General features: G+C 50.1%; 1 protein-coding gene across 2 annotated transcripts in view; it reads left to right on the top strand.

Moving 5' to 3' along the window:
* LOC119404024 (plasminogen activator inhibitor 1 RNA-binding protein) overlaps nucleotides 1–8497 on the top strand; it is a 48899-nt gene extending 40402 nt beyond the window's left edge. For both annotated transcript variants that reach the window (XM_049419327.1, XM_037670650.2), the window contains exon 7: nucleotides 6462–8497. In XM_049419327.1, the coding sequence (XP_049275284.1) occupies nucleotides 6462–6758 (297 nt within the window). In that variant the 3' untranslated portion in view covers nucleotides 6759–8497. The remainder of the gene's footprint in view (nucleotides 1–6461) is intronic.
* The last annotated feature ends 4983 nt before the right edge of the window (nucleotides 8498–13480 follow it).

The following is a 13480-nucleotide window of genomic DNA, read 5'->3' on the forward strand; positions in this document are numbered from 1 at the left end:
AATCCTGCTACTATTCAAAGTTGCTTTCGAGGGCAATGTTGGTAACACTACCACCCAAATTTTTCAGTTTTGCTTGCATGTATACAGGGTGTTTCAAAAAATGTGTCCAATCTTTTTAAAAAATCAGGAAAATGCGATATTTGCTCGGGCCTTTCAGAATTGCTTCTTCTTTAGCGGCAGGAATCTTAACGTAGTTGAGGACATCATTTAGGACACTAATTAAGAAAGTTACATGAACTTTTTAATGAGTGGAGTTAGGTGATTGTGCCAAATGGGAGAATTGAAGTCCTTGATGCGAGGAATCCATCCGAGCTTTGAGATTTCGAAAAAGCGTCCTCTAGTAATTGTTGTGCCGTAATAAAATTCAACGAAGTGCAACGGCTTTCAACAGCGAAAGCCATCGAATTCAGTTGAAATTCATTACTTTGTAATTATTACTAGAGGCCGCTTTTTCGAAATCTCAATGTTGGGATGGGTGTCTGGCACGAAGAACTTCAATTCCCCAATTTGACACAGTCACCTAACTGCACTAATTAAAAAGTTAATTAATTTATCTTTCTTAATTACTGTCTCAAGTCATGTCTGTAACCACCTTAAGATGCCTAGCGCTACAGAAAAAGTCATTCACTCATTTCGGACGTCTCAGAAGAATATGGCAGTTGCGTCCTTCTATGTTTCTCTTTAGGTTTCGCCATCGAATTTGGTTGAATTTCATTACTTCGTAATTTTTACTAGATGCCACTTTTTCGAAATCTCAAAGTTGGGTTGGTTTTCTGGCATAAAGAACTTCAATTCTCCCATTTGACAAAACCACCTAACTCCACTAATTAAAAGTTAATTAACTTTCTTAATTATAGTCCCAAATAATTTCTTTAACCATTTCAAAATCCCTGCCACTACAGAAAAGCCAATTCTGATGGCAGCAAACAAATATCGCATTTTCCTGATTTTTTGAGAAGGTTGGACACATTTCTTGAAACACCCTGTATACACACCATGCACACAAACATACACAAGGTATGGTTCAATACACCCCACCCTCTCCCCCCACGCAAAAAAAAAGCTGCTACAGTGCAGACCACTTATAACGTAACCGCATATAGTGCAGGACCGGTTATAATGCGGTCTTTTTCGACTCCCGTTTACCCTCCCATAGAACCGCATGTATACGCATACCGCTTATTGTGCAGTCCCCCAAGATGAAATACCGTTTATAATGCGGTTGCGGGAAAATATTTCTGACAAACGCAGTAGCGAGTGCGGTTCTCAAAGGAGGTACGCCGCTGGGAAGGGAGCGACGAGGTCGTTACGAAGGGCGAGGGCACGCGCAGTAAACGAACGAGGGGCGGAGGGAGGAAAAAGACCGCGGCAGCGCTGCGCGGGCTCGCCGAGTGGGGAAGGATGGTGGTTGCCTAGGCGACGGAGTAGCCTTTGCACCGGCGGCGGCAAGGCTCCGCGGCCGCTTGCCGGCAGTGCGTTCCGCGTGGAACGTACGATCGCGTCCTCATCAAGTGCGCTTTAAAGTAAGTTTCCTGTCGGGAAAAGCGCCGTCGTTATCACACTTGCTACAGATATCGCGTTTGCTACCTCGTCCGCGAATTGAAAAGTCTTGCGGCTTCATGACGCGAGCTTTCGCCTTTTCTGCCAGTGCGCGGACTTAAACGAGCTTGGCGGGCTTTTGTCGCCGTTGATCTCCCGGCCGCGAACACAAAACTTCGTATCACGCGCGCTGTTCTTGGGTTAGTACTTGATTGCGATCTTTTCGACGTCCGATCTTCATGTTGTCTTGGACAAACTTCCCGCGACAATATGCTGAACCGCCGGCTAGGCCTAATCAGCGTTGGTTGCTTTTCGGTAGCGGTCGCGGGCGATAAAAGTTGCGGTTTGGTGCGGAATCAACGAAACTTTTTGCGATGGCTGCACTTGAAGGGAAGGGAATCATATCGTTAATGAAAACTAGGGCATGGTCGGCACATGCAACTCTCGAATGGTGGTTCCGGATTCGATTGCAATGTCTTGGACATCGCGTGCGCGCCCGTGAAATCGAACGATCGGTACCGCTCAGCACGTGAAATTTCGGTCGCGATTCGACATGGTTTCTGTGTAATGCGCATTCCTCGAGGTGGCCTGAAACGTAGTCGGCGAATTTCCGCGATGGCACTTTGTTTTGTTTGCTTTTTCCCCCCGTGTTCATTTCGTTGGCAATGCGGGTCTTTGGCGGTTAATTTTTGAACATTCGGAGATTTAAGTGGTTGTAAGCGCCCCAAATCGCATATGTCGATTATCGGACACGCGAGGCTACATGCTCAACACGTTTTGCGCAAGTGCAGCCTTTGGAGAAGGTTGTTTTGGTTATAGTGCGGTACCGCTTATAGTGCGGATATTCGCGACTCCGGCGACTTACGTTATAAGCGGTCTATACTGTAGTTACACCCTTGGTTGCTTCCAGGCCAGTAGCCAGTAGGGTGTCCCCAAAAAAGATCCTGGCTACGGGCCTGGTTGCTTCCACTTCCCTCTGAATCAAAAAGAATGACAGTTGCACATCTTGTTCTTAATTTTTAAAAAATGTTGTGCAGGTTAGTTCGGTCATGACTAATAATAATTTTTCTTTATAATATGTTATCTATACTATTCAAATTCAGTTAGAAATTATTCGACAAAATCTCTATTCGCTTCGAACCTAAAATTTGCGATTTGCACAAACCTAGCCATTACCATCATTGTGACGGAGTTAATGTCGGCTCACTTCTAGAGGAGGCATTGTATCTGCTGCCATCAGTACACACCACACCAAGGTTTTCAAGGCGGTTCTTCGCTTCCTTGAGGACAGTGGACTGGCCAACCGGCTATACAGTAAAAGCCCGTTAATTGGGATAATTCGGACGGCTCTATTGGTCCCGGCCAAAGTGCATGTTAATCTATGGGACCAAACCTTCGTTAATTCGTCAGAATTGGGCTCCGCACCGCTTAATTCGGACAAATTCTGACGGCTGCCGCTACAGAAGTGTGGTAAAGCAGCGCTGGCACCACTGGGGCGAAACCGAAACTTGAGTGACATCGCCATCGTCATCAACTAGTGGGGGTGATCGCAGCGTCACCGAGCGTCGGCGTCTTCTTCGCTCCACTGCGCCTCTGACGCCATTTTCCCTTGTGTTGTGTCGGCACCGTCTCTTCTTGCGGAGTTCTTGTTTTTTTTTCCCGTTGTGACCGTGTTTACATGTGAGGCCCGAGCATGCGGCAGTAGCCGACGGTGGCATCGACGAGGTGTCAGCCAAGTCCACCGACGGTGACTGCCCGACCTTCGATGCTGTCCTTCCCACAGATATGACCCTTCAGGACTACATCGCGATTGATGATTGTGTTGCCACGACTGGTCTCCTGCCCGATCAAGAAATTATTAATGACGTCGCGACCTCATCGCACCTCACGGGAAGTCTCGGAGGCGCTTTTGATATTAGAGGGCGTTTGCCTGAGCACTTCCGACAGTTTGCGTGCTGTTGGCCATTTGGAAAAGTTAAGAAAAGTTGTAATGTAAGCCGGAATCCGCGTGAAAACGCAGACGACCATTACAAAATACTTCAGCAAATAAAGGTATGCTTCTCCAACTTGATTTTAATGTTGTTACTCCTGTTCATTCGTTAATTCCGCATTCGGTTAATTCGGACATTTTTTCCGTTCTCGTGAAATCCGAATTAACGAGCTTTTACTGTAGTAGCTGCCCGCCGCGTCCTCGGTCATGGACAGCATTCCTCCTCTCCTTATCCTCTCTCTTCTCATCTTTATCTCCCTTTCCCCTTCAGACGCTGAGCCGTGCTCCCAATTAGGGTTGCAGAAGTTGCGCCTTTTCCTTTCCGCAACCTCTCCTCCTCCTCCATCAGTACACCGTTAGCAATTGTGTGCAGCGGAATGGCCTTCGAGATCTGCACCTCTTGTTGGTTGTGCTGATCTCTCGATACAAGGCCAGACATCATGTGACTGCAAGCACATAGTGCCCCACTGCCTTCGTGCTATGGCACTGGTGGTCTCCATACTTGCTACATTCATCTTGAGGGAAGTTTTATTTGAATTATATCGGATGCGAGCACGAGTATGTCTTGGCGTAACATATTTGGATAAGCGATAAGTATGAATTAATAGAATTAACTGAGAATATGAAATACAGTAAAAGCTTGTTCATTTGAATCTCACTGGGATGCTGCAGAGTTGAAATTAAGGACCTCTCTGGACCTCGTAGGGTAAGCATGCGTTTTCTCTCCCGTCCGTCGGCTCCTCTTTTGGGCTCGCTCGGACGGAGTTTGCTAACGGTGCCTTGCGCCAGTGCTTACCTTACGTTGTCCTTTTCCGAACGCTAGGCTGAAGAGCAGTGCGGTGCATTCGCGCGTGGTCATACTACGCCGAAACCGTACCTATCGAAGCCAACGCGAGTGGAGTTTGCCCTCACTCGAGCGATCGGGCCCTGTGGTCGCGGATCGTGACAGTACGCAGCATAGTCGCGAGGGACTGTTTTCCTCAGCGGCGTGTCGCCGTGAGCCCTTTGCCCGCGGAGACGTGCTAGCGGCACCCTTTGTGTTGTATTTTCGCTCGTGGCGTGGTGAAGCCTGTTTTTGCTTCTCCCACCGCCTTTGGGAGCGGGCGTTGTACGGCGTTTGGGGTGTTGCCGCAGGCAATAAAGTGTTGCGGATCTCTAGAGCAGAACTGTGTACTTGCCGCGCTGCACTTGGCGCCTTTGCGCTCGAACGTACGTGTGCAGCGGTGCGCTAGTTCACGCGAGGCGACGGCAGACGCGGCCCTGTGGCTCGCTAAGTCCGAACCCACGCTAGTGGCCGTACTCCTGTGAGATACGTGCACACTACAGTACGCATTTCTGCGTGAGACCAGAGTACTGCAGCGAAAATGACCAGAGGAGTGCTTTGCACCCGATGGTTGGAGGCCAGAAAATTTTAGAACAGCTGTATTCTGTTGTTGTTTTCTTATCGAAGGGGTGCGGGGGCAGTTTTTCGAAAGGTTTGCTCAAAATTCGGGTCTCTCCCATCCAAATCGGAGAGTTCGCCGGTGTGCGCAGCCCCAACCATTGTGCATATTGACGTTGCAAGGCCTAGCTCCTTCGCCAAGACAGTCCGCTTCCTCTTTTGCTCCTCGTCCACCTTTCATAGGATGTCTGATTCGACATGGCAGGCATGTGTAAACACAGTACAACATCGCTGCCTCAAACACAGCAGCGCAAATGCCATCTGTAATCTAAACACGAAGGCACGCGAAGGTGTATTAGGGCCTCCAAGATTGGCGTGCACAATCCCTGAGGATACCACGCGCCGCTGATGGCTGATTCTGACAAACTGGCAGTGCGGTGCGAACGCCCGCTCTTGATTGCCGTGTCTTCCACGGCAGCACCTGTTTGAACCTGCGCAGTAGCGTTCGTTTGTATCCAACGCTGCAAGGTGAAGAATGGTTCACAACTATACTCCATTACATTGCAGGATAATGGGCCTTGGCTGGGACTACAGAAAAATTTGTATCACCTCGAAATTCCTACGAGCTGTGATAGTATCGCCGAGGTTCTACTGTACGCGGCATTCATGATCACCTTCCTGTTTTTGTTTCTCAAAAAGTGATCACTGTTACTGCCTGAGCTATTCGATTACACAACTTTTACGTATATTCCTGCGATCGGCGTGCTATGTAAATGCACCTCTGGCATTCAGTCTGCTGTGCGTAACTAGGGGAAAAAAAAGATAATTGGGTTTGCGTACTGGTAAAGTTTTTTCTTTTTGTCTTGTCCGTGAGACACTAGCTCTAGGTGACGGACGCTTCTAATTTTGATTCAGTGCGAGGTAGCCACGGTAGTCATTCACAAGTCAAGTGTCAGGCACATTGATTTCTGCCCATGTGCTAGCATCTGACTATCGCAGTGCAAGATCTCATTGTCGCCACTCGTAGCTGCCCGTTTCATGCAGGTTCATGCAAAATGCCTTGGATTGTTTATCACCTGCCCTTATCTTGAAGCTTATCAGCATGTCTGTACGTAGTCTGGGCATTGGCTAGCCCATCTACAGTTGACATCAAAAGTGCCCAAAAGAAACCACGGGGTCTGAGAAAAACCTTGGAATTTCCCAGTAATTTGTGGCTTTATTTGGTTGAGTGCATGCTAGCCTGTGTTCACAGCAGGCTTGGAAGTCTAAATACCGGGCTGCCTGGCCAAGCAGTGGGAATATAGTGCTTTTTCATCTGTCTCACGGTCACCACGTAACCATTTGACACTGACTGTACATCACATTTGTCGACTCTTGTTTTAGTGTCTGTTTTTTTCCGGGTCCTGCTGTCTTCTAGCGCATCCTACAAACAATTAATGGAGTAAAATCTCCTTGATGCGCGTTTTAGTTTTTTGGCTATGCCTGGCGATGTTGTATGTGCCATTAGCTGTAACGATGTCTCAAGCACTTGCTCTTTTGGGACTCTTGCAGGACGAAGACGAGTACATGCGTCGCGGTCGACAGCGCCAGGTAGTGGACATCGAGATCAACTTTGCGGATCAACGGCGGGGCCGCGGCGGCCGTGGAGGTCGGGGCATGGGCCGTGGAGGCCCCGGCCGAGGCAGCTTCGGCGGGCCCCGTGGACCACCCCGCGAGGGTGGCGAGCGGCCACCGCGAGGCGGATACCGCGGCGGTGGCGCCGGTGCCGGTGCTGGTGGCGAGCCACCCAAGCAGTCTGCACCCAAGGTGGACGACTGGAACGACTTCCCTTCGCTCGTGGCCGCCTGAGCTGGCATCTTGTCGTGCCACTGCCTCCAAGAGGAGGGAGCGGTGGCCGGGAGGTTGTTTTGCGTGTGGCTACACTATTGACTTCCCCCTCCTTTGCCTTGTTTTTCACGTGTGTGCTGTGAGACGGATCCCCCTGCTATCCCAACTTAGGAGGAAGAAGAAGAAGATGGCAACAGTTGTCATGCCCGCTCGTCTCCCTGGAGGACTATGGACATGTGTGCGTGGCAGCAGGAACGTCCGAGGTGCCGCTTCTCCCTCATTCATGCCTCTCTGCCTTGCTGCTTTTCAAAAAGTCACGATTTGTTTTGTTTTCATTTTGTAGTTGTCAAGTGGCTCGTTCACACGGGAAGCCTCTTGGCAAAACTCAAGGCCCATGGCTGTAGTTGAACAGTCCTTTGGTTGTTGTCCCCTCCTTGACAGGGCTTTCTTTGTGCTGATGGGGAGAGTGGTTGCCTGTGGCCTACACAAGTGTAGTACAAATTCTTTTTTCCCAAAAGGCAAATCCACTCTGCACTTAGTGTGCACAACAGGATATCTTCCTTTGCCAACTCGAGATGTGTTGGCTTCAAAATTTTGCTTGATTGCCTAAAAATTGGAATGTCGGATGATGCATTTTTTTTTTTGTTTGCTTGTAGATCTTGGGCACAGTGTGCAGTTAAATTAATCTGTAAGGCTTTGTTGAAACAAAATTGTGCTTGCTAATATTGCATAAGGTGCATGCCTTTGCTCGGGTGTGCCATTGAGGCATGCTGTCGCGTCACTTCAATATTAAATTTATTGTGGGTACTGCCTAGTAACTCCATGGAAGTGCTGGCCGTATGGCGAGCATGTCGGATTATGTTTGGAGGCTGTCATTGCTGGCCAACAGCAGTACTTCTCAAGGTGTTTCCTGGTGTTCGGATCTTGTCCGTCCCACGCAATCCCGTGCTGTCTTGGTTTCTGCAGTAAGCAAAGTGTGCCGCACTTCAGATCCCGACATAGTTTGCCGACAGCAAGTTGTCCTGCAGAAGTGGGTGTCCTTTGCAGAGCAATCCTCCAGGCTCGCATTAGTGGTGCGCGAGCTGCATTCACTTTCAACCGCTGCTTTATGGTGTGACACGAACACGCAGACTTTCTGTTCTACTGTTGTGTGTGTATGTGTGTGCGCGTGCATGTGGCTTGTGATGATTCGCATTGTCCTTATTTTATTTTCATTTTATTTTTTTTTTTTTTGCCTATCAACCTTGAAGTTTCGACTTCACAGTTCACAATGGCAAGGTTGAAGCAGTCCTGCAACATACCAGTGTGCGTGTTGGCTTATCAAGGCCCCTCTCCCGTTTTTTTTTTACCCACACACACCCTCAGTTTCACACACTTGAGGTGTCTCAATGTTATTTTGCGCACGTGCATAGTAATGAAGACGAGTGCTAAGGTTGCGGACACTCGCGCATCATTTGTGGAGGCCTCGGTGTCTCGTAAAATTGCCACAAAATAGTGTTTGACCCCCTTTCTTTGAGAGAAGTGGTGGTGTAATGTAAGCATATGAGTCTGCATACACACACAAAAGAAGCTGCATGTGTGTTGTGAAAAATAGAAGTGCAAGGCAGGAAAGAAGGCATGGTGTGTGTGTGTGACGTCTTTCTGGTTGCCATGTAGCCTTGTATTTTTCTGGGGCACTTGAGGGGGCTTTTTTTTTCCTCCCCTACAGGGTTGCAAACTGATGGGGAATCATGTCGTTGAATAAACGTCATAGACAGTTACATGTAGTGGCAGTGTGGTTTCTTGAATATTGTGGAACCGTGGAGCATCTCTGCTACGGCGTGGAACCATTTCCTCGCATCTTGCTTACCAGCATTAATATTTCAGAAGCAAAATGTAGGACTGTTTCAGGTGTGGCTAGCTCTGTCACTTGGCTGCAGTAATACTGTAAGCATGCGTTTGCTAGCCTTGTCAAGTCCGCCTAATCAGGTGGTTGTGGACATTCTACATTGCTAGCTGTAGAAAGTTCAGGGGCAGATGGAGGTTTGATAACTGGACATGATTACTAGCGTAAAGGGGACGGCAAGGAAAAGGAACACGGGACCAGCGCTAGACTTGAGCTGCTGAACTTTATTATATTCAACCTGCAAGCATGTATAAATAACAATCGTTGACCACATGCACCTGGGAGGCTCGCACAAATTCACAAGCCCTGTGATACATTTTCCTAGCAGGTAATCAACCTCATGTCTGAGTGCTAACGAGGGATCGCTACCACGCATCAGGTTCTGTTGTATGAAAAGCATAATTTTATGGTACCGAGGAAGTCTGTATGCATGTGTGCTGCGGTGAACGGGCCAAAACAAGCCATGTAAAGCGAGCTGTGCCACGCGTTTTTGTTCTGTGCAAAACCGCAGTGGTATATATAGGATTCCATGTTCGAAACTTTTTTAGCGTGCACAAAGACTACGCAGAAAGAAGGTATAAATAACAAGTGCTTACTCCCAACTGGTTTATTTTTTGAAAGGGACTAAACATATAAGCGCAAATAATCATCGCAAAGCATGCGCAGAGCAAGTCATGAGGCATAGCAGAATACAACAAGTTAACCACAGTTCAAGAAAGAAATTTCTTTATCGGTAAGCGCCACTCGTGGTTGACTGATACACGTTTTCCCACACCTACTTAGTTGTAAGCGCTCGTTTGTACCTTCTTTGTGTGTCCTTGTCTTTTGTGCGCTCTAGAAAAGTTTCAAACATGAATTCATACGCACTGTCCCAGCTATCAGTTTTAATACAGGATTCCGTTGCTAGGTCGACCACGCTGGTCGGTGCATAGGTTGTGGGAGCACAGAGCGGCAGGCGCTGGCAGGAGGTAGGGACCTCGTGGACCATTGTAGGAGATGCTCATGTCGCCCTTACTGCGACAAGATCAGTGCCGCGCAGCTTCACAACGCCCCCGGGGATATATCGTTAAACAAGAAATTAGTAGACCGTTGTGATTAGTTTGCCGTTCCGGCGCCCGGGGGCGTCGATGTTTGCAATGAAATAAATACGGCGCACATGACCAGCCAGTCAGTGGAACCCGCCAACGTGTGTGTGTGTGATTCGGTCCGGCGACCGGCAGGGCCCAGGACTACCCGGTTATCACAAGTGGCGACGAGGTCTACTGACTAACCGGACGGGCGCAGCACAATCACACGTCATTCCTGTTGTCGGGAAGCTGGATTCGTTCGACCAGAGTACATCGGAGTGGGTGGAATACTGTGAGTGGGCCGAGCTGTACTCCATCGCGAACGATACCCCGAGTGACAAGCAGACAGCTGTATTTTTGACATGCTGCGGTCCAGAGACCTATTCGCTGATATGAGGCCTCCTAGCACCAAGCAGGACTGACCGAAATTTTTGCCACACTCGACAAGCACTACGCTCCTCGCGTATCAGAAGTAGTGGCAAGTTTCAAGTTTTTCTCGAGGCATCGAAAAGAGGGGGAGACCGTAAGCGACTAGATTGCCTCGTTGAAGAAATTAGCTGAAGACTGCAATTTCGCAACATTTCGAGAGCGCATGTTGTGCGACCAGATAGCGGAACCAATGACGTAATCATGCAAACACGGCTGCTGGAAACGACGTGTTTAACCTTCGAAACTGCGAAGGACACTGTCGTAGCTATTGAGGCTGCGCGTAAAGATTCACGCGCATTGAGCTGTCAGCAAGCACAGCTACTATCTGACGAAGCTGCGGAGCAAGCGAACGTTGTCGCCTCGGGGAAAAATGATAGCTTTTGCTTTCGTTGCGGGGGAGCTCATTCTACGCGTTGGTGTAGGCACGGCAGCACGATCTGTCACAACTGCCGCCAAAAAGGGCACCTTGCTAGAGTTTGCAGAGTTCAGCCGGGGAGTGGAAATTTCGACCGGAGCCAGTCTAGTCGCGTGAACAACCTGGGCGACCTGCCTGTCTGCTGAAGAGCCCGAAGTTTTCGACTTGTGGACGCTTCACACAGCTAGTTCGGAGCCAATGCGCATAGCGGTTGAAGTTAACGGCGTAACGCTAGATATGGAGTTGGACACCGGCGCTAGTGTGTCGACCATTGATGATGGCAAGTTCGCCGAGCTCTTTCCGTCGGTGCCGTTGGAGCCATCGAGTGTGCAGCTGAGAAGTTTTTTCGGCGACATGAAACGCGTCCAGGGAAAGCTGGAAGCAATGGTCAAACTTGGCGACAAGGAGCGCCAGCTACCACTATTTGTCGTGAAAGGGGCGTGTCCTACGCTGTTTGGGCGGAGCTGGACGAAGGCCTTCAAGCTAGGCATCGCTCAGACGGAGGGAGTCAACGTCGTGAAGTCTACGGAAGACCTGGTAAGCCAATATCACGAAGTTTTTTCGGAGCAGCTTGGCACGTTTCACGGCGTTGCAGCTTCTATATCCGTACAAAAGGGCGCGAAGCCGCGTTTTGTCATGGCACGTCTGATACCATTTGCTTTGCGTGATCGGGTTTTTGAAGAACTACAGAGGATGGAACGGGAAGGCGTTATCAAACCGGTGAAAATTTCTCAGTGGGCCGCGCCCATCGTTCCTGTATGGAAGCGCGACGGTCGGGTTCGGGTCTTACCATAAACCCGGTGACAGTGTCGAGTCCTACCCTATTCCTAGGATTGAGGAACTTTTTGCGCGGCTTACAGGGGGCAAGAAGTTCACAAAGCTTGACTTGCAAGACGCCTACCAGCAGGTCCCACTCGATGAGGAGTGCCAAGAGCTAGTCACCATTAACACTCCGAGGGGGTTATATTGATTCACAAGGCTGCCATTCGGGGTTTCATCAGCTCCGGCTATATTTCAGCGAGAGATTGAAAATCTCTTGCACGACCTTGACCATGTCGTAGTGTACTTTGACGATATTCTGGTCACAGGAACTAGTAAGAAAGAGCATTGGGAAAATTTGGGCTGAGTGTTGGATCGCCTGAAAACCGCGGGACTGCGACTGAAGTTATCCAAATGCGAATTCTTGAAACCAGAAGTCCAGTACTTGGGCCATATCATTAGTGCGGCTGGGCTGCGCCCAAACCCGGCTAAGACTGAAGCAGTCCTGGAAGCCCCCGCACCCCGAGCGGTCAAGGAACTTTACCACGGGTTGGTTAATTTTTACAGGTTTTTGCCAAACCTTTCTGCCGTGTTACAGCCGCTCAATAGTTTGTTGGTGTCGGGAACACCATGGCGCTGGGAAACTGATGAAGAGCAGGCATTTCGGAGAAGCAAGGAGCTATTGGCCTCTGCTGCTATATTGGCACACTTTGACCCAGGAAAGCCAACTGTGCTTGTCAGTGATGCATCTCCCTTCGATATTGGAGCAGTACTGGCACAACGAGAGTCATCTGGAGAAGAGCGCCCCATTGGGTTTGCCTCCCGCAGCCTGGCAACCGCGGAGAAAAACTACAGCCAATTAGATAAGCAGGCATTGAGCCTTGTATTTGGCGTTACAAAGTTCAGGCAGTACTTATGGGGCCGGCATTTAGAGGCCGTCACAGATCACAAACCGCTGCTCGGCCTGCTAGCAGCAGACAAACCAGTTCCCGAATCCTGTTCTCCGAGAGTGCTAAGGTGGGCCTTGCTATTGTCGGTGTACAGTTACGACCTGAAGTATAGGCCGGGTTCACAAATTGCACATGCCGATGGGTTAAGCCGGCTACCTCTGCCAACTGCCGAAATTGTTGACTGCCCTGCCGAAGTGTTAATGCTGGAAGGAGTATACCCAGGGGTGCTGTCGTCAAATGCTGTTGCGGCAGCCACCTCCAGGGACCCGGTGCTGTCGCAAGTAAGAGCAGCGTTGTGGTCAGGCTGCCAGATAAACCTAGGGTCAGAGGGAAGACCCTACGAGACGCGCTTTCATGAGATGAGTGTGCAAGGGAACTGTCTATTGTGGGGCAACCGAGTCATTGTTCCAAAATCCTTACAAGGGGAAGTCCTCCAGTTGCTGCATGAGAGTCATCCAGGACTGTCCAAAATGAAGGCAGTTGCGCGTAGCCATGTGTGGTGGCCTAGCTTGGATAACGATATAGCGATAACCATTCAAAGGTGCCGTATTTGCCAGGAGCATCAAAGAGTGTCACGACCAGTGCCTGTCATGCCCTGGCCGTTCCCGGAGAACCGTGGTCACGACTGCATGTGGACTATGCCGGTCCTTACAGGAACACCTATTTTTTGTAGCGTTAGCTACACTTGCCTAGCCGCAGCCGATTTCGCGTGGTTCCTCATAAGCCGTGCTGCGCATGCGCGAGGATCAGTGCGGAGCCGGCATCTCACGCGCACTCCGCCACCGCCGCGCGCAGCTCGCCGCTGCTGGTGGCGGAGAGCGGGAGGAGTGCCGTCGTAGCCGGGTAGACAGACTGGCGCCGGCGCCGGCGCCCCCGCAGGGGCGTCTGCGCAAGTAGGCGTTTGGTGTGTAGCGACACCACGGACCCGAGCTAACGGGGGGTTTCGACCCCTCCCACGCCTAGCCGTGCGTGGCTTTGCCGTGTCCGGGGAAAAGGGGATCCTGGGGGTTGAGCCGACGCTGGGTGATTGGACCTTTAAGGCCCCCCGGCAGAGGTAACACATCCCTTTGGCCCCGGCTTCACGTAGACGGCACCCCTGGGCTGACCCACCCAGGGGAAACCGGCAGTCGCCTTTTCCTGTCTCTCTCTCGCCTCATCTTCGTCTTTCTCTCTCACTTTTAAACTTTCCTGTCTACTTCTCCCTTCTCGTTACTTCCGATTTTTCCTGGCGGCAAGGG

The sequence above is a fragment of the Rhipicephalus sanguineus genome, chromosome 9 (assembly GCF_013339695.2).
Source record: "Rhipicephalus sanguineus isolate Rsan-2018 chromosome 9, BIME_Rsan_1.4, whole genome shotgun sequence".
Lineage (NCBI taxonomy): Eukaryota > Metazoa > Arthropoda > Arachnida > Ixodida > Ixodidae > Rhipicephalus > Rhipicephalus sanguineus.